The sequence below is a fragment of the Nicotiana tomentosiformis genome, chromosome 11 (assembly GCF_000390325.3).
Source record: "Nicotiana tomentosiformis chromosome 11, ASM39032v3, whole genome shotgun sequence".
Taxonomy (NCBI): Eukaryota; Viridiplantae; Streptophyta; class Magnoliopsida; order Solanales; family Solanaceae; genus Nicotiana; species Nicotiana tomentosiformis.
Genome location: NC_090822.1, coordinates 25,954,305 through 25,975,251, shown reverse-complemented (window position 1 = coordinate 25,975,251; position 20,947 = coordinate 25,954,305). Strand labels below are relative to the sequence as shown.

At 36.6% G+C, this 20,947-nt stretch overlaps 2 protein-coding genes across 2 annotated transcripts; one reads left to right on the top strand and one right to left on the bottom strand.

Moving 5' to 3' along the window:
• Window positions 1-12,379: 12,379 nt before the first annotated feature.
• Window positions 12,380-17,509, top strand: LOC104093820 (uncharacterized). The gene is made up of 5 exons (XM_009599633.4): window positions 12,380-12,901; window positions 14,182-14,285; window positions 14,542-14,718; window positions 14,978-16,827; window positions 17,191-17,509. Exons 1-5 carry the CDS (start codon window positions 12,741-12,743, stop codon window positions 17,338-17,340), a joined length of 2,442 nt encoding a protein of 813 aa, XP_009597928.1. The 5' UTR covers window positions 12,380-12,740; the 3' UTR covers window positions 17,341-17,509.
• An 832-nt stretch (window positions 17,510-18,341) lies between these two features.
• On the bottom strand, window positions 18,342-20,132 carry LOC104093821 (cytochrome P450 89A2-like). The gene has a single exon (XM_009599634.4). The coding sequence runs from the start codon at window positions 20,130-20,132 to the stop codon at window positions 18,558-18,560; it is 1,575 nt and encodes a 524-aa protein (XP_009597929.1). The 3' UTR covers window positions 18,342-18,557.
• Window positions 20,133-20,947: the final 815 nt, after the last annotated feature.

Sequence of the window (20,947 nt, the reverse complement as noted above, 5' to 3'; positions counted from 1 at the left end):
GTGTATGTGTCCACACCTGTGGGAGATTCTATTGTTGTAGATCGCGTTTATCACTCGTGTGTGATCACTATTGGGAGTCTTGAGACTAGCGTAAATTTTTTACTTCTTGATATGGTAGATTTTGATGTTATCTTGGGTATGGATTAGTTGTAACCTTATCATGCTATATTGGGATGTCACGCCAAGAAGATGACCTTAGCCATGCCAGGGTTGCCTCGATTAGAGTGGAGAAGGACTTCTGGTCATTCTACCAGCAGGGTCATTTCTTATGTGAAGGCTCGACATATGGTCGAGAATGGATGTCTAGCATATTTGACCTGTGTTCATGATTCGAGTGTGGAGGTTCCTTCTATGGATTTAGTACTAGTTGTGCGTGAGTTTCCATAGATTTTTACTGCAGATCTGCGGGGGATGCCATCCGACAGAGATATTAACTTCTGTATTGATTTGGCTCCGGACACTCAGCCCATTCTATTCCACTATACCGTATGGCCCCGCTGGAGATTGAAGGAGCAGCTGCAAGATTTGCTAGATAAGTGATTCATTAGACCTAGTGTCTCGCCTTGGGGTGCGCCCGTGTTATTCGTAAAGAAGAAAGATAGGTCGATGAGGATGTGTATAAACCACCAGCAGTTGAATAATGTCACTATCAAGAACAATTATCTGTTGTCATGGATTGATGACTTATTTGATCAGCTTTAGGGTGCCAAGGTGTTTTCGAAGATTGATTTGGGGTCTGGCTACCATCAGTTGAAGATTAGGGCATCTGATGTCCCTAAGACAACTTCTCGGACTCGATATGGGCATTATGAGTTCCTAATGATGTCATTTGGGTTGACAAGTTCCCAGCAACATTTATGGATTTGATGAACCGGGTGTTCAATCCCTATTTGGATTCTTTTGTGATTGTATTCATTGATGATATCTTGATCTACTCCCGTAGTCGAGAGAAGCATAAGCAGTATCTTCGGATTGTATTTCAGACTCTGAGGGATAGTCAGTTATATACCAAGTTTTCAAAGTGTGGTTTTGGTTAGACTCAGCCGCCTTTTGGGGTATGTTGTATCGGCAGAGGGCATAAAAGTGGATCCTAAGAAGATTGAGGTAGTTCAGAACTGGCCTAGACCTACTTGAGCTACAGAGATCTAGAATTTCCTGGGTTTGGCGGGTTATTATCTCCGGTTCGTGGAGGGGTTTTCATCCATAGCAGCCCATTGACTAGATTGACCCAGAAAGGTTCCCCATTCAGATAGTCGGATGAGTGTGAGATGAGATTTTAAAAGCTCAAGACTGCTTCGACTACGGCGCTAGTGTTGGTATTGCTCACAGGTTCAGGATTCTACACGGTGTATTATGATGCATCTCGTATTGGGCTTGGTGCAGTACTGATGTAGGATGGCAGGGTGATTGCATATACGCCACGGCAGTTGAAGGTTCATGAGAAGATTTATCCTATTCATGACTTAGAGTTGGCAGCCACTGTTCATGCACTGAAGATTTGGATGCACTATCTTTACGGCGTGTCGTGTGAGGTATTCACGGATCGTCAGACTCTACAGTATTTGTTTAAGCAAAAGGATCTTAACTTGAGGCAGATGAGGTGGTTGGATCTATTGAAAGACTATGATATTACCATTTTGTATCATCCCAAGAAGGCAAATATGGTAGCCGAAGCTTTGAGTAGAAAGGCTGTGAGCATGGGTAGCCTTGCGTATATTCTAGTTGGTGAGAGGCCGCTTGCATCAGATGTTCATGTTTTGGCCAATCAGTTCGTGAGATTAGATGTTTCGGAGCCTAGTCGTGTTCTAGCTTGCACATTCTCTCGGTCTTCTTTGTATGAGCGCATCAGAGAGCGTCAACATGATGACCCCCATTTGCTTGTCCTTAAGGACACGGTTCTGCACGATGGTGCCAAGCAGGTTACTGTTGGAGATGATGGGGCTTTGCGGATGCAAGGTCGTATTTGTGCTCCCAATATGGACAGGCTTCGTGAGTTAAATCTAGAGGAGGCCCATGGTTCCCAGTAATCAATTCATCTGGGTGCCCCCAAGATGTATCAGGACTTGCGGCACCATTATTGATGGATGAGGATGAAGAAGGATATAGCTGCATATGTAGCTCAGTGTCTAAATTGTCAGCAAGTAAAGTACGGGCATCAGAGGCCTGGTGGTTTACTTTAGAGGCTAGAGATTCCTGATTAGAAGTGGCAGCGTATCACTATGTATTTTGTTGTTGGACTCCCATGGACTCAGAAGAAGTTCGACGCAATATGGGTCATTGTGGACAGGTTGACCAAGTTGGCACATTTCATCCCAGTGGCAGTTACCTATTCTTCAGAGCGGTTAGTTGAGATCTACATCTGCGAGATCGTCTGTCTTCATGGTGTGCCCGTGTCTATCATTTCTGATCGGGGTGCGCAGTTCACCTCGCACTTCTGGAGGTCCGTACAACGTGAGTTAGGCACGTGGGTTGATTTGAGTACAACATTTCACCCCAAGATGGATGGACAGTCTGAGCGCACTATTCAGATATTGGAGGATATGCTTCGCACTTGCGTTATGGATTTTGGGGGTCCTTGGGATCATTTCTTGCCACTTGCGGATTTTTCCTACAACAACATCTACCAGTCGAGCATTCATATGGCTCCCTATGAGGCAATATACACGAGGCGGTGTCGTTCGCCTGTTGGATGGTTCAAGCCGGCAGAGGCTCGGTTGGTGGGTACCGATTTAGTTCAGGATGCCTTGGATAAGGTCAACATTATTCAGGATCAACTTCTCACCGCTCAGTCCAGGTAGAAGAGTTATGTCGACCGTAGAGTTCGTGATGTTGCATTCATGGTTGGAGAGAGGGTATTGCTTTGGGTTTCTCCCATGAAGGGTGTGATGAGTTTCGGAAAGAAGGTCAAGTTGAGCCCTAGGTATATCGGACCCTTTGAGATTCTTGAGAGAGTCGGTGAGGTAGCCTACAGGCTGGCATTGCCACCTACTTTATCAGCAGTCCATCTAGTGTTCTATGTTTCCATGCTCCGGAAGTATCACAGTGATCTATCCCATGTGTTAGATTTCAGCTCAGTCCAATTGGACAAGGATTTGACTTATGAGGAGGAACCGGTGGCTATTCTAGTCCAGCAGGTCCGATAGTTGAGGTCTAAGAGTTATCCTGCAGTTCGAGTGCAGTGGAGAGGTCAGCCGATTGAGGCAGCCACGTGGGAGTCCGAGTCGTACATGCGGAATAGATATCCATACCTTTTCACCAGTCCAGGTACCTTTCTATGTCCGTTCGAGGATGAACGTTTATTTTAGAGATAGAGATGCGATGACTCGATAGGTCATTTATAGTTTTACCCTTTATTTCTATGTTTCTAGACCTTGAATAGCTCCGTTTTAGCCTTCCTCAATTTGCGTGCATAGTCCGTATCTTTTTCTGGAAAATGTTTATGTGAAAAATTGAAGAAAATGTGAAATTTTGCCTTAAAACTCATTTGAGTTGTACGGTCAACGTTTTATATAAACGGATTCGGATCAGTATTTTGACAGTCCTAGTGGGTCTGTTTCATGATTTGGGACTTAGGCATATGCCCGAAATCGAATTCAGAAGTCCCTAACCTGATTTAACATAATTTATTGAAAACTAGCAATTTAAAGGTTTAAAGAATTTTTAATTTTGACCGTAGGTTGACTTTGTTGCTACCGGATTCATATTTCGGTTTCAAAACTTGGTATAGGTTCATTTCAGTATTTATGACGTGTCAGCAAAATTTGGTGCAAAACGGAGTTGATTTGACGTGATTCGAATGTCCGGTTGTAAAATTGCATGTTCTTAAGTTTCATTAAAAATTTCATTTGGTGTCCGATTCGTGGTTCTAGGTGTTATTTTGATGCTTTGATCACGCGAGAAAGTTCGTATGATGTTATTACACTTGTGTGCATGTTTGGTTTGGAGCCTGAGGATTCGGGAGAGTTTCGGATAGGCTACGGGTGATTTTTGAACATAGGCCATCGCTGGTTTTTTACTGTTGTTGTCACATGGTGCTTTATGCTTCGCGATCGCGAAGGGGAACTTGGGGCTGGCGTGGTTTTCTTTATCGAGAATGCGATAGCTGGGTCACGAACGCAGAGCATTGGGGATTTAGCCTTTGCGAACGTGACCAGCCACTCGCTGAACGCGTAGGGTTATGGGCCTGGAAGGGGGAACTATCTGTTACTCTTCGCGAATGCGGCACGAGGACCGCCAGGGCAGGTGGGTGTAAGCCTTCGCAAACGCGAAGGCCTTTGGTCGCTGCTGCTTCGCGATCACATCAGGTGTCTCGCGAACGCGATGAACACCTGACGCCCAGACTTTAAAACTTCCAAAAATCGGGATTTCACCCATTTTTCACCATCTTCTCATTAGAGCTCAGTCCAGAGGCGATTTTGAAGAGATATTTCATCACCATTTCATAGGCTAGTATACTTTAACTCATTTTCTTCCATTTTCATCAACACCCCTTGATTTCTAACCTTAATCTATGCTATTTCATGGTAGAAAATTAGGGATTTGGGAAGAATTGAGTTTTTTTGTAAAATTGAGATTTAGACCTCAAAATGAGGTTGAATTTCAAAATTAATCATATAATCGGGCTCGGGGGTGAATGGGTAATTGGATTTTGGTCCGAATCTAGAATTTTGACCAAGTGAGGCCGGGGTTGACGTTTGTTGATTTTTAGGAAAAAATGTAAAGATATTAGCTTTATGCATTGTAAATGATTTTTCTCGCATTGTTTGTTGATATTAAGTGAATTTTTGTTAGATTCGATTGGTGTGGAGGAGAATTTTAGAGGAAATGCCCCAGTTGAGCTTTGATTTGCTTGCAGAGCGAGATAAGCGTTGGGTCTAACCTTAATATGAGGGAATTAGGAACCCTTGAACTATATGTTGTGTGAATTTCATGTGTAATGGCATATATGCGAGGCGACGAGTGTATATGCGCCGTCAAGATTATTGTTTCCATATTTCCCCGTATTTTATTAATTATCTTATTCCATGTCTTAATTGTCACATGCTTTAAATGCTTTCTATGCCGTAACTTGTTACTTGTCATCTATTTACTCTTGTATTAAAATGTTTATTCTTCCATGATTCCATGATTAATTGCTACTTGCCATACTTGTCTTACTTGTACACTTTAACTGCCATATATTTTGCTTGTCTTGTTTCTTTGTATTAATTGTAGCATTCCCTGATTTGGTACGAGGTTCCTTTATGGCTTTGCTTTCATACTCTTTAATCGTAGAGATTCTCGTTAATTGAGTTGTTGAATTGATTACATTTATTGATTTTTGCTTATGGATCGGTTACACGCGTCAACGGGTGGAATAACTGAGGATTTGATATTATTTCTGATTATACGGTGGGATCGGGTTGCGCACCGCAATGGATTTTACATGTTATTATGATATTGATATGGTGAAATAAAGGAGGATTATGTTTATACGGTGGGATCGGGTTGCTCGCCGCAACAGATTGTGTGTGTTGTATTCATTGTTATATTACGTAAATTTTTAATATTTTCATATGAGATTCTGAGGACTGATATTTCTGGTTTTGCTGATTTCGAGGGTTGAGTTTGCTTTCATCGGTTAACTACTTTACTGTTATTTCTTACGTTACTTTCCTATTGTTATTATTATTATACTGCGTACAGGTTATTGTAAGTGACCCGTCTTAGCCTCGTCACTACTTAATCGAGGTTAGGCTCGGTACTTACAGAGTACATGGGGTCGGTTGTACTCATACTACACTCTACACTTTTTGTACAGATTTTGGAGTCGGTCCTAGCGGCGGTCAGTAGATTGCTCGGATTGATTGCTTTACGAAGACTTGAGGTACAACTGCACGACGTCCGTAACCCTGAAGTCTCTTTTCACACCTCTCTAGTTGTTTACTGTATTTCAGACAGTTATGCTTTCATTCAGACTTTTATTTGTAGTACTCTAGTCGCTCGTGTACTTGTGACACCATTTCTGAGATTGTATCTAGACATCGCTATTGTTATGATTATCTCACTCTATTTCAGTTTCTTGGTTATCATTTAATTTGAATTGTTAAAAATGGCTAAAAATTATTCTAACGTTTGCTTGCCTAGCAAGTGAAATGTTAGGCGCCATCACGGTCCTGAGGGTGGGAATTTCGGGTCGTAACAATATAGTACTTATTATGGAACATTAATTGTTTATTCAATTTTACTAAGATTTGAATAGATTATGTATTCGTCTATATGTCCTTTACTTATAATTAGAGTGTATAGAATTTTTAGCTTTTATAAGGAAGGTTAAAACATCGGTTCTTATAAGTTATAAAGTTTGAGTTCACAATCTAAGATGAATATTGGATATGCTATCGGAATAATTGTAGCACAAGATTATATGTACTTTGTCTTGATAATGAAAATGATATAATTTTGACTTCTTGTATCGTATATTCTGTACGTATTAATATATCAAGTAGAGATAAGTATTTTATATTAACTTAAATAAATTTTCTAGTCCATTAAATGTACTTATACTCTTAATGTTGATATAATTACTTGTGTATTATTTATTATTTTGATTTACTAAAAAGCAAGATTCTTTTGTGGGTCAATATGCTTGATAAATTGAATGATAATAATATACATTGGCGAAGTCGTAGTTTGTTCATGGAATCTAAATCTCGGTGTAGAGATTGATGATATACCTTTTATGAAATTTTATAAGTTTACATGTTAAACATGCAGTTGGATTTTATATGACTCGCATAAAATAAGTTAAGTGAAAGTCTAAAAGAAATAATTAATACATTGAATTATTAATAATTTAATTTATTTGATCAGTATCTGAATCTTAACATGGAGAGGTAAACAAGGTTTAATAGAACAATTTCAAAATTGAACTGAGGAGTGCAATTATGAATTTTTAATGAAATATTTCATAATTTATTACGTTAGCATTTTTGAATTAAGTTCATAATAAGAAACCTTGTTAATTAAATTATATTATTTTTTATGCCTGGATAATTAGAAATTAAATGGAATATAATTTTTTGGTGGAAAAGAAAGACCTATTACGTTTGAAAAAGTGTTTTGAATCCTAATACTTGGTTATATAAAGGGTCTTAATCCATCAAGGAGGATAAATATTTTCTACACGTTTCTCTATGAAAAAATTTCTCGCCCATGATTTTCATAAATTCCAGGTATTATTCGGGTAATACAGTAGAAGACCATCGAACTATAGGATGATCTCGTCAATGATATTTGCTCATGTTTGGATGTTATTTTTGTGGTTGCGGCCACACTTCAAAAGAATTCTTCTAATTTATGTTTAATTAAAATCTACTACTCCTATTATGTTATCTATATTATATGCAAGTTATCTTAACTATTTGCGTTTGTACCTGTATTCTACCAATATATGTACATAAATATATTCTACTTGTCCCCACAATTTATTTTCTAGCAAAGGAGAGTCCAATTGACTCCCTTGGACAAAATTAGCTTCGCCTCCTATGTTGAGTTGTTGACCCTTGAAGCAAACTTCAATTAAGAAGCTGCAATTCTTTTGGTACACGAAAAAAAATCTTACTGAAAAAGTCTTAAACTTTTGGCAAATCAAAACGTGGAGAATTCATCCTAATACATCACCCAAAAACTAAATATTACATACCTAGCTGGAATACTTTCTCCTTTATTTTTTTAAAATATGCTTTTCAGAGATCGAATATTAATTAATATTGTGTAAGACCTTTTAGAGGAAATTGCTCTCTACTAAAAGAAATTCCAAAAATTAAAGGAAAAATAACAATGTATAGCAGCCGTAAAAATAATAGTCGAAAAATATATAAAATTTATATTTTTTTTGTATATATATACATTATGTATGTTATATATAAAAATTATATAAAATTTTTAACAATCAAATATAAATAGTTTCTAATGCAAACTAAAAATAATAATAACTCAAAATTCAAATCCAAAACACTAATTAAGGACTAAAGATAAAAGAATCATATCCATAACACTATACCTCGATAGTATTTTACTTTCTTCTTCAATTTTTTGTTTGTTCTAACTTCTAAGATAATATTTGAGTATCGAGTATCATCATGATCCATGAGGAGCCGCCAACACGTCACGTTGAGGATATGCTCTGGAATATATGTTTTGTCTAGATTTTCCTTTTCGACCCTCAAACTTTATATATTACCACAATTTCCCCGTCATAACTATGGTGTTAAGTTATTTATTATTGACACCAAACTTTTACACTATTAATATAATATAATTAAATTAAATTAAATTTATATTCTTAATAATTTCCACATAATTGAATTTCTTATAATTATTTTAAATATATAAAATTTAAATTCAACTTTAAATGTTGTAAAATCTATTTTTTATATTTAAAATTTTACAAGATTTACCCCGACATAATAATATTGGAGCACTGAGCACCCCATGCGAAAAATACTGTAGAGAGCATGAACTCATTTTGTCTCCACTCTCACCAATTATTGGAGAATGGAGTTGTGAATGTCAAGTCCATTTTCATGGAATTAAACGTTCTATTCATTGATTGTTTATACTTTCTCCCCTTTTTTTTAATTATTTTATACGATTCTGTCACTATTAGAAACCTTAAGTTTTTGTTTATGATTGTTTCATAACTTTTTAATGGTTAATTACAAAAATATATCATCGACACTAACTCGATGCCAAAAATTAACCCATGAAATATTATCGGAAGATTATATAAAGATATGAAATTCTCATCCCAGAATGACCTACGCATGATATTTTATAAATGGTGTTATAATTTGAGAAGCGGATAAGAGTCTGATTTGCTTCTTTATTATTATAAATAGGTCTTATTTATCTTTCGTTTAAATTTTTTATCAAAAATATCCTTACCGTTATATATTAGGTTCATATATACCCCTTACACGTTAAAACGGGTTACACTTGCCCTTTGTTATACTTTAGGATCATATTTATCCCTCTACTCTTCAAAAAGAGTTACATTTGCCTTTCGTTATACTTTTTTGGCATATTTATCCTTACAATTATACTTTAGGATCTTATTTGCCTCTCATCCGTTAGATTGTCATGTCCCACCTTTGTTTTCCTACATGGCACCTATGTGGATTTTATTTTTCTTCCAATTTAAATATGATCACATATTTAAGATAATTTAACTGCCCATCCAATTTAAATAAGACACACTAACTAAAATAAATGAAAATCATAATTCCCAATCTCCCCCCCCCTCCCTCCCCCTACTCGTCCATCTCTCTTCTTTGGGTCAGCTCCATGTTTTTCGGAGAGCGAGAAAATTTTGGACAGTGAGTGAACGTAACTATAGTGTTATCTCTAATTGATTTATTTAATTATTTCACATTTGTCTATGATAATTTGTTTCCCTTTAATACTTAGGAGTTAGGAGACATGAGTCGCTCAATGATATTTTGAAGTGTTTGTAGAGATACAACCCCGTAAAGTCTAAACTGGGTCAATTGACCATGATTGATCCACGAAAAGCAATTTTCTAATACGACATGTACGAAGATTGTGCGAAATACAATAGTTATAGCAGCGACAACATATTAGCAAACAATAACTTTGAACTCAAAATCACTAATCTAATATAGCTCACAATTATTGCAGTAACCAAAGTAAATTACGAGAAGTTACACAACAGTGGAGTTAATGAAGTCTTATTTAAATTGGGTTGGCGGGTTAAATTATCTTAAATAGGTGATCATATTTAAATTGGAAGAAAAAGAAATCCACATAGGCGCCATGTAGGAAAATAAAGGTGGGACATGGCGATCTAACGGATGAGAGACAAATATGATCCTAAAGTATAATTGTAAGGACAAATATGTCAAGAAAGTATAACGAAGGGCAAATGTAATCATTTTTGAAGAGTAGAGGGGTAAATATAATCATAAAGTATAACAAAGGGCAAATGTAACTCGTTTTAACGTGTAAGGAGTAAATATGAACCTAATGTATAACGGCAGGGATATTTTTGATAGAAAATTTAAACGGAGGGTAAATAATGCATATTTATGATAGTAGAGGAGCAAATCAGACCCTTATCTGTTTGAGAAGTGGACTAATGAATAAATTACTATAATGATAAGCGATGTCATTTTTATCTTTATTCTTAATTTTTTTTATACATATTTAATAAATATTTTTCGACGAAGCGGTGCCCCATGACAACGCATATAACAAGGTGCATACGCCTTTCCCTTGCTAGTGCATGAAAAACATAATATGGATTTTAGGATAGAACTAATTGAACTTGATTATGATATCATAATAAGAATAAAATGGACCTGTGAACCTAACTTAATTTCAAAGCTAACTTAGAATCTCAACATCGAGGTTGCCTTGGAACAAACAAAGTCACAACTATCCTTGCCTTCTGTATTACAGTTCATATGAAAATTTAATGATTTGACCTTTGTGTTCCAAATTTCATTCTTCTTTTGGAGATGATAGGGGTAGTAAATATAAGAAAGCCAAAGCAGAAAAATTCATTTTCGAAAGTTGTAATTTTCTGCAAGTGCTTGTCTAAAACGACCTGTTTGGCAAATACCTTAAATACTGGCAAAGAAAATGCATGCGAACCTGCTATGTGAGAGATTTATCATCCTCTTTTTTTTTTCAAAGGAGTAAGGACAAGAAGTATATGTATTAAGAGCCAGAAAATATAAATATAAATATAAATATAAAATATATCTGGACTATTCTTTGTTAGAATTATTTTATGGAATATTTGCTTTTCATCTCCTACCAAAATGTTAACAAGCTGCCAGTGAAGAAAATCGTTAGTAAGATTATGTAAATCTAAGGAACAAAAGTATTTAATGCCACAGAATTTGGTATATTGTTATTTATTTAATTTTTTTTCCAACCACTTATTTAATTATAAAGGTAACAAGAAGGGGATTTTGTTTTTGCTTCTTCATTTATTCCATATGCAAAATTTCCACGTACCTTAAGGTCTCGGTAAGAATATATTGTCGGTGCAAACCAATTATTTGAAACTTTTAGCTGCTTTTCTATAACTAGCTCATAATTTCATATTGACAAACAAACTAAAAAAAATATTTACCTTGAATTAGATTTTACTCCAACTTATAGTTTCTGTAACAACTAACAACTAAATTATGTATAAATTTTATATGCTCGTATCCTCTACATCATACTTAACTTCCACTAAAAGAAATCTATTGATGTGCCTGGGGAAAAAGTTATAATGTGTTCAATGAAAGCAAAATATCATTAAGAATTGTGTTGACGGACATTATAAGTGGCAGACCATTAACCTGAGTATGTTTTTTTCTGTTTTTTTACTTTTTTTTCCCACCTGATGTGCGGTATAAGAGAAAGCATGTCATATTTATTAAAAGGGGAAGCGTTTTTTTACAAAAAAAAGATTATTATCCAAAACTTAAACTCACCTCATTAAGAATGACAAACAAAACTCAGATAATATGCTTTTTAATTTGGTAATTCATCTAAATTTGACATCCACTCCTCACCCTCCCAAAGAAGAATACAAAGATAATAAATTGTGATAGTTAATATCCACATAATCTCCTAGTCACTTCTTGTCATTTTTATCTAAAAATAACACTAAGAAATTTGCTGAAACAAAATTTTATTTTATTTTCATTATTCATCTGGTATTTAAAAAGTAAAAATTCCATTAATCTCAATTTACATAAGACAAATTTACTAAAAGATAAACAACTCTGATTTATATTCTCAATATTTGAATTCGAGACTCTTTATGATCGTACTTTTAGTGATGAAGTAATTTTGCTTTATTTATTTATCAAGAAAATTTGGAAATAAGGCGTAATTACTATATACGCTCTATTGAAATAAATTTTGCAAAAGCCTAACAATAGTAAATTTTTAATCGAAACCTAGTATTGTTTTTTATTTTCAAGAGACATGATCCCTTAAGCACAGTAACATTTGTGAGAGTCATGAACAGAAGTGGACACCCCCCCCCCCCCAAAAAAAAAAACTTGACCCCCTCAAGACTCACCTCTCCTATTTACTACAACAAACACACAAAAGCATATGTCAAGCACTTGCCTTCCACAATTTAGCTTTTATTTCTTCTATTTCCTTTTTGTTATTTACCAAACAAAAACAAACTTCTTATTTTCCTCCCTTTATTCTCTCCCTAGATTTTCTCTTTCTACAAAAAAAGAAAAAGGCCTGAAAATAAAAGGAAAAAAGTAAATCAAAACATAGAAATTCATCAGAAAATTCTTCAAGATTAGACCACTGACCACCCAATAGCAAATACCCATTTTTTGTCTATAAAACTTTTGCCCCTTTTTTTTCTCCCCATAAATTTAGCTCAATTCTCTCTCTTTTTTCTCCCTCTAAATGAAAATTCTCTGTTAATTTCTTTACATTTCCCAGAAAATTTTGACCCTTAAATTCAGCTATTTTCTTTATAATTTTTTCCCGTTAATATAACTTTCTTGAATCTTGGCTCTAATTTCTCAATTTCTTGTTGAAAAGTAGCCTATATGAGGAGATTTAGCACATGGGGCCTTCAAAGATTTCAACTTTACAACATTCTGTGCTCTGGTTTTTGGTTTGATTGATTCTTTGTGAGGGTTTAGCAGCTGGGTGTTTGATAATTTCTCAATTTCTTAGCTAAAAATTAAAATTTTGGTCAAAAAATGGCTACAATTGCAATTGAGTCAGCAGTGGTATTTGAGTCCTCACGTCGTTTTGGAGATCTGAGAGGAATCCGGTGGCGTATTGATTTGGGGATTTTGCCATCTTCTCCTTCTTCAACCATTGATGATCTTCGCCGTGTTACCGCTGACTCACGTAGAAGGTATAAAATTTGTTTTTTTCGTTTACCCTTTTGGCTATTTTGCTCGTTTCTGTTGATTTTCTTGTTTCTTGTAATAAAAAGGTAGAAACTTTACATAATGGTAACTTTGCATTGTTTGTTGATTTTTCGTTATAGCTAGATCATATATCAAGTTGAGTTTCTGTATGCAATTTGCTTTTTCTTTGACCCTTTTGGTTGTTATGCTTGTTTGTGTTGATTTTCTTGGTTATTTAATTAAATAAACCGGTAACTTTACATATTGGTAATTTTACATTTTCTATCGATGTTAAGTTATAGGCTCTGATTGCATCATATCTCAAGGTGAGGTTTTGTAATTTGTTGCAAATGTTTTTGTAGAAGGTATGCAATTTGCATTTTGGCGTAGACCCTTTTGGCTATATGTTGGTTCTGTTGATTTTCTTGTTTGTTGTAATAATAAAGTAGAAACTTTGCATTTTTTTTTGGTTGATTTTTAGTTATAGGCTATGTTCACCTCATATATCAAGTTGGGTTTTTGTATGTTGTTGCAGATGCTTTTGGGATGTACTCGGCTGTTTAATCTTTGATTTGTCAACAATATATTGCATGATATGTTAAAAAGTGCTGTTTTTCTTAAATCTAATAAAGTTAACAAATTGGTAAAAGTTCACAAATTTGCATAAGTTTCTGTGAAAATTTGCTGCAAGCCTTTTACTTTCCTGAATCAGTTTCGTCTGGTTTCCTATGTATTACAAACTGCAAGCAATAGCACAGAGTTCAAATTGCATAAGCTACTCATCAGCTTTGCTGTGGCCTATTTCTGGCTGTTGCTTTTGTGGATTCTGTAACTAAAAAAAATTGGAATCCTATTTTGTTGATGTCATGCCATGTGGCTTCATCTCTCAAGTTATGGTTTTGTGTTAATGATACATGTTTTCTGTAGTTGCTTGTTTGCTGGTAAAGAATATTATGTTGCTAGCAGTTGACTTGTGTGATCATCTTTTTGTCATTGTTTTCTTGTCAGTTTATGCGGAGTCATTGTTCTGAGTTTTATTTACATGCTATGGTTTTCTCTAATGGCGTATTGGGTTGTTTACTGAATATCAAATGGTCATGTCTTGAGGGTTTTCTTTCTCCAAGTCTCTACATGGGAGATTGTGGGTTTTGATCGTACCGTTTCTTTTCAATTTCATGATCTAGATTCCAGTGTGTTAGTTTTCTTTTTATTTCTATGTTCTCAGTATGATAAAGAGGTTCTTAATACATAATGTTTTTGTGTAACACGTTTTATGTTTGTGTAGGTATGCTTCTTTGAGAAGACATCTTCTTATTGATCCGCATATTCCTAAAGATGGAAGTAATTCTCCTGATCCTGTCATAGACAATCCATTGTCACAAAACCCTGGTAGGATATTTGCATCATATTTTCAAGTCATTTTCTTGTCTCTTAGTTTTAGCAAGTGCAATGTTGAAAACTGTTCAAGCTTGAGCACCTTCGAACATTTGAATCTTGTTAATTAGACCATCCTGAGGAAACAATTATTTGGGTCCTGCAATATGAAAAGTATATCTCCATTTTGCTTGATCTTGCATTACAAAGTACTTGAATAAAACTGTAACTTGTCGTTGAGTACATGCTGATGATTGGTGTGGCAATGCAGATAGCATGTGGGGTCGCTTCTTCAGGAATGCTGAACTGGAGAAGATGGTTGACCAGGATCTTTCGCGTTTATATCCTGAGCATGGTAGCTATTTCCAGACTCCTGGATGCCAAGCCATGTTGAGAAGAATTCTGCTACTTTGGTGTCTTAGACATCCAGAGTATGGTTACAGACAAGGTAAATCATAATGTTGACAAACTTATTATGCGCTACTGCTTAAAGCATAATTGGCCTTTTCTAGTTTGTGGCGTCTCGTATAATATATATGTTCAGTTCTTAACTAGTGAATCAAGATGAAAGTCCTTCAAGCTTAGAAACCAGAGTGTAGGCCATGATCTTGAATTTGTCATGTTAACCTAGTGGCAAAATCGCTAATCATCTGTCCTGTTTGTCTTCTCATTATATTAATGAATAAACTTTCTGCTTTGGTTTGCAGGGATGCATGAACTGTTGGCCCCACTTCTTTATGTTCTTCAAGCTGATACGGAGCATCTCTCTGAAGTTAGGAATCTTTATGAGGATCATTTTGCTGACAAATTTGATGGGTTCTCATTTCATGAAAATGACTTGACATATAAATTTGATTTTAAAAAATTCTCGGAATCAGTGGAAGATGACAATGGATCTCATAAGAGTCCAGTGAAAATTACTAGTTTAAGTGAACTTGATCCGAAGGTTCAAGCAGTTATTTTATTAAGTGATGCATATGGCGCCGAAGGTGAGCTTGGTATTCTTCTATCAGAGAAGTTTATGGAGCACGATGCATATTGTATGTTTGACGCTCTAATGAGTGGTGCTGGTGGTGCTGTTGCTATGGCGGAATTTTTTTCCCCTTTACCATATGGTAACTCGCATACTGGATGTCCCCCTATCATTGAAGCTTCAGCATCATTATACCATTTGCTTTCGCTAGTCGATTCTTCTCTCCACAGTCATCTTATTGAACTAGGGGTTGAACCACAATATTTTGCGCTTCGCTGGTTTCGAGTACTATTTGGGCGTGAATTTGCGCTTGAAGACCTGTTGATAATCTGGGATGAAATATTTGCATGTGACAACAAGAAGTTGGAGAAGCCTTGTGATAATGATGCCGAGTCCAGCTCTGGAGTCTTAAATTCATCCAGGGGAGCATTTATATCAGCTTTTGCAGTTACTATGATACTTCATTTGAGGTCTTCATTGCTTGCCACCGAGAACACTACTACTTGCCTCCAAAGATTGCTAAATTTTCCAGAAGATATAAATCTAGGAAAACTGATAGCTAAGGCAAAATCATTGCAGGCGCTGGCGGTGGATGCCAACAATTCAGCCCCATTAATTGATCATACTGGGATCTATGGTAAAAATCAGTCAACGGTTGTAAGAGGTCATAGCCATTCAGTTGATTTAAGCTCCCCAAAAACTCCACGAGGTCCTGTAGTACCTGAAAGCTATTGGGAAGAGAAATGGAGAGTTTTACACAAGGAAGAAGAGCGCAAGCAAAATAGTGCGGAGAAACAAGTTCCAAACCGAAGAAAAGGTTGGTCTGAGAAAGTGAGGTTGCGTCTTACCAGAACTGAGTCTGCTCCACCTCCATCTACAGTTGATAATGGAAGAAAAGCTCCCAAGTCAGTGAGGAGAAGTTTGTTGAAAGATCTTGCTCAGCAGCTTGGTGCCGATGAAGATGTAGAAAAGCTTATTGATGATGAAAATATAGAGCAGGAAGCTCCAGTTGACGTTGTCGGACAAGATTGTAATGATGGAAATTTTACTTGCACATCTGAGCAGTCATGCTCCACTGTAAGTGCTGCTAGTGAACAGAATTCGTCTATTTTCTCAGATCCTCCAAGCCCTATTAGTGATGCAAATGATCATGAAAATAGATCTGAAAGAAGTAGTGTTGCATCAAATTTCTCAGCTGATGAAAATGATGCTGATGGAAATAGTGGTGAGGCATCTTGTACCAATCTAGAAGTCTCACCTCTCCCTATTTCTGTTCCCCCTCAGCAGACCTCGCTAAAATCTGAAGAAAGTGCTGACTCTGGGGGAAAAGGTCCAGTAGGCTTTAAGGAGCGGAAACTTCTATCTGGTAAATTTCAGTGGTTATGGAAATTTGGACGAAATGGTGGTGAGGAGACGTCTGAAAAAGGTCTCTGTGACTCCACGAAAGCTTGCAATAGTGGGAATAATCCAGACAGTGCTGCTGATACATCTAATAACAGTGGAATTAGCAAGGGAGAATCTGTAGACCAGAATTTAATGGTTAGTTTGAGAAATCTTGGACAGTCAATGCTTGAGAATATCCAGGTAAGACTAATATCATGCTAAACTCATCTATATTGTTTTAACTTTGTTCATATCAAAAGTATAGAACTTGCATGGATTTTCGGAACTCACCTGCAACTTACTTGGGACAGGTTCTATCCATCCATCGTATTACGATTAAACGTCTACTTAGATCCATCACAACATCTGTATCCACATAACGTTATGATATATTTGCATTACTGAGAAACTTGTTTGTGATATTTATTTCTGTGATTTTGCAATACCAGCAGTCTGTTTATGGAATAACTGTTGCTCTGTGTACTTATCGACCAACTTAAGTTATATACTATACTCGCTATGATATGGTCTGTTCATTAATTCAAGAATCATCATTTTGTGCAGGTGATTGAATCAGTTTTTCAGCAAGATCGCGATCAAGTTGGGACCTTAGAAAACCTTTCGAAAAATGTTCTAGTTGGTAAAGGACAAGTAACAGCCATGGCAGCTCTCAAGGAGCTTCGGAAAATCAGCAACCTCCTCTCTGAGATGTAAGGAGACATAGAGTACGTTAAATATGTATATATAGATTTAGTAATTTAAAACGCTCGAATGCAGAATAATCAAGTCCTATTCGGCTTCTCATATCTCTTGATTGTGAGTGATTCAAAATTTTGGTATGTACCCGGATCTTATTATGTAAATACAAAATCCCCTTCAAGTATCATTGCTCAATTATGAAATGTAACAGTTGATAACGTTAGAAGTGCAGTTCTGCTTTCCAATTACAAGCGATGAGGGAACTCTCAAAAATAAGTTGATGGCTAGCTTAAAGTTAATCAAATTCTGATGATTTTTTTGTTCTGAAAAGAAGGATTTATATGGTAGCTGTCAAACATCTTGCAATCATTCAGCTACAGTCAAATTTCTCTATAATAACCTCATTTGTTCAGAATCTTTTTGGTTGTTATAGTGATTATAATATAACTTTTATAGTGAATGATTGTTATGTAGTAAAGATCAAAAGGATCTTTCTTTCGAGTTATTTACTTCCTTGGTCAGGTCCAAGGAGAAGATATTTTTCTTACTCTTCAACTCCCAATAATTTCTTTCCTTTTTTATGGAAAGAGTGAATGCAAACCTTAAGGGGTCTGTGAGCAAGAAATGAATCAAGATTCGATCGCTCTAGTAGTAACAGTTATCGGATGTTGAATGGTCTGGTCAACTCGTTCCAATCCTGTGTAGTGTCCCACCAACCACATTTTTCAAACAAACCAAAGCTAATCTGAATTACTCTTTCAAAAGATATAGAATGTCTACGACTTTTGTAATGAAAAATATATCTTTAGAAGATGAATACGTAGAGATGTATTCCTTACAAAAAAGAGTATGTCAGATATTGAATGGGCCCCAGAAAGGAAGGGGAAGTTGAACGGGATCCTTGACTAATCTTGTACAAATGTAATGAAATAGGCTATCATTGCAATCCATTTTGCTATTGTAGTTTCTTGGGGTTGACTCTTGATTGATTTGATGGAATAACAAGGAAAGAAATGTGCAGAAAATCATAAGAAAGATAAATATTCCATTCCTTTCCATCGTAATATTTGGACCCTTCAGAATTTCACAAACACAAATCTCCAGTTGCTTAAAGTTTTATGTCCAAACGGGCTCTAAGTGAAGTCCAAAACAAACCTCACATTTGGAGAACTGATTCATTATTCCCATACCAGAACAATACACTTCTATTTTTGCTTCATTAAGGTCACATGTCACTGATTTACTCTGGGAAGGACGCGAGCACGCAACGGATTCTTCATGACAACCGTGAGTTCCTGCAGTTCGGATAGATCAACGTCGTCTCCATCCACAGCCTTCCACTCGAAATGCCAGATCAAATTAGCCACAAAGTACTCTAAATGGATCATAGCCAAACCATAGCCTGGACATACTCTTCTCCCTGCACCAAATGGCATCATCTTGATCTCTCTACTCCCTATTATATCAAATGCTTCTGCTGTGTCATGATCTAAGAATCTATCTGGTTTAAAATCCAAGGGATTCTCCCACACTTCTGGATCCAAACCCATTTCCGCAACCATGAAATTGATCGTTGAATCCTTAGGTATGACATAGCCGTTGAGTTCCACTTCCTCTGTCACCGCGTGTGGCAGCAGCAAGTGTACTGGTGGATGCCGCCTTAGACCTTCCAAAATCACTGCTTTTAAGTAAGGCATTTTTTGTACATCTTCCTCTTTCACTCTGTTCGTTTTTCCTTCGTTCGGGTTCCCTGTGTTAACTACCTCACATATTTCTTGGTATAGTTTTTCCTGAATAGGAGGGTATTTGACTAAGTTGGCCATAATCCATTGCAGTGAGGTGGACGTGGTATCAGTGGCAGCGTTGAGGAACTCGCTGCAGAGGCTAATTATCTGTCCAAGATTAAGCTTCTTCTTTTCCTCTGGCAATTCCAAATTCAACAATGTATCCACATAGCACGCCACAGGCGCCACTTTTGCCTCATCTTCTGTTTCTTGATTCGAACCATCACTAGTCTTTTCAGCTGATTTAGCCTTCATTCGTGCCTGGATCAGAGGGATAAAGATTCCCTCTTGTTCTTGTTGCAGTTGGACGAGATCTTCCCAACGATTCCTTAAAATGATCTTTCCTAGTCCTCCCGGAAAGAATTTGATCAGTTTCTTGAATCGGCTATTACTTAGAAGCCAACTCCGTTGTGTATCTTCAATCTGTTTAGCTCGAACCCCCTCAATCTTTTCCCCGAAGCACATTAGGAGAAGAAGACAGAACATGGAATGCTGAAAATGATCAATTAACCTCGCAACTTCTCCAGAGTCTGATTGAACATGAAGGAGCCGTTGAATAAGGATACTGAGCGCCCAAGATCGGGCGTTTGAGTAGGACTTGACGCGAGATGGTTGGACGATTTCAGAGGTAAGGTTTCGTCGAAGGAGACGCCATAAGGGGCCATAGGGGGAAAAGCTAATGTTAATCCGTTGACTATTAACAGTTTGCATATCCTTTGGCCGATCAGAGAAAACAGCACCATGCTGGACTAATGCTTGGTAGGCTAAGGAGTGGCTAGCGACGAATATGGAAGGACGAAGAGATCCAATTCTGAGGTTGATGAGAGGACCATACTTAGTTGTGAGGCTCCTGAGGATCAGTTGTATATCGGCATTAAACCATACAATCGCGCCAAAAGGGAAGGGTCCAGGTGGGAGTTTCTTGTTTTTCTGCTTGGATTTGAGGAAGATTAATAAATTGAAGATGGATTTTAAGAAGAAAGAGATACAGAGTGTGATGATTATCATGAGCCATAATTCCATTGTTTTCCAGTTGTGCAAGTTTTCTAAAGTCTCCTCTTCCTTCTATTCTATTATACTATATAGAACTGCTTATTGCTCTACTATTCTACAAGTTTGACAATTTTTTTTAGTAGTAGTGTTGTCACTTGTCACATGTGTGAGGCGAGGGGAGAAGAGAGACAGAGAAACAATAATTTAAAAAGGGAAAAAAGAAATCATACACAAAATGCTATGATATTTGTTATAGCATTTTTTTATTATTTTACTCTAAGTTTCTATAATTCAGAAAGTAGGTGTAATGTGGTGGAGCCTTAATTAAGCGTAAGATAAGGAGTTAATTTCCAGGACTTGATAGACTCTACTAATTATGTACTTTGTGTGTAAAACAAACTTTTGCTATATGAATGAAAGATCAGCTCCACCGTTTTAATCCCTCCCGGTATTGGGAATTTCAGCACCTGGTGAAGTGTCGAGGGTACTGCCCTCATGTTGTGAATCTATAGCCTCCCGAACAAATAATTATATCTCATGTCTCCTTCGATCACGTAGAACTTTGTTGCTTGAACGGTTCCGGTGGTGTTCATCAATAGGGTTAGTGGTCTCACATGCCATGTTGAATCCTTTAAAAACTCGGATTGCATGCACAATTCTCGTAGATCCAGCTGTTCTACGACCCTCGGTCTGATGATATTGGCCAAGCTACCTGGATCAATTAACACACACTTAACTCAAAATTTATTTTTGAGTACAGATATTACTAGTGCATCATTATGTGGTTTCACGATGCCTTCAACGTCCTCGTTGTTGAAAGATACGGTTTACTTTGGCATGTAATC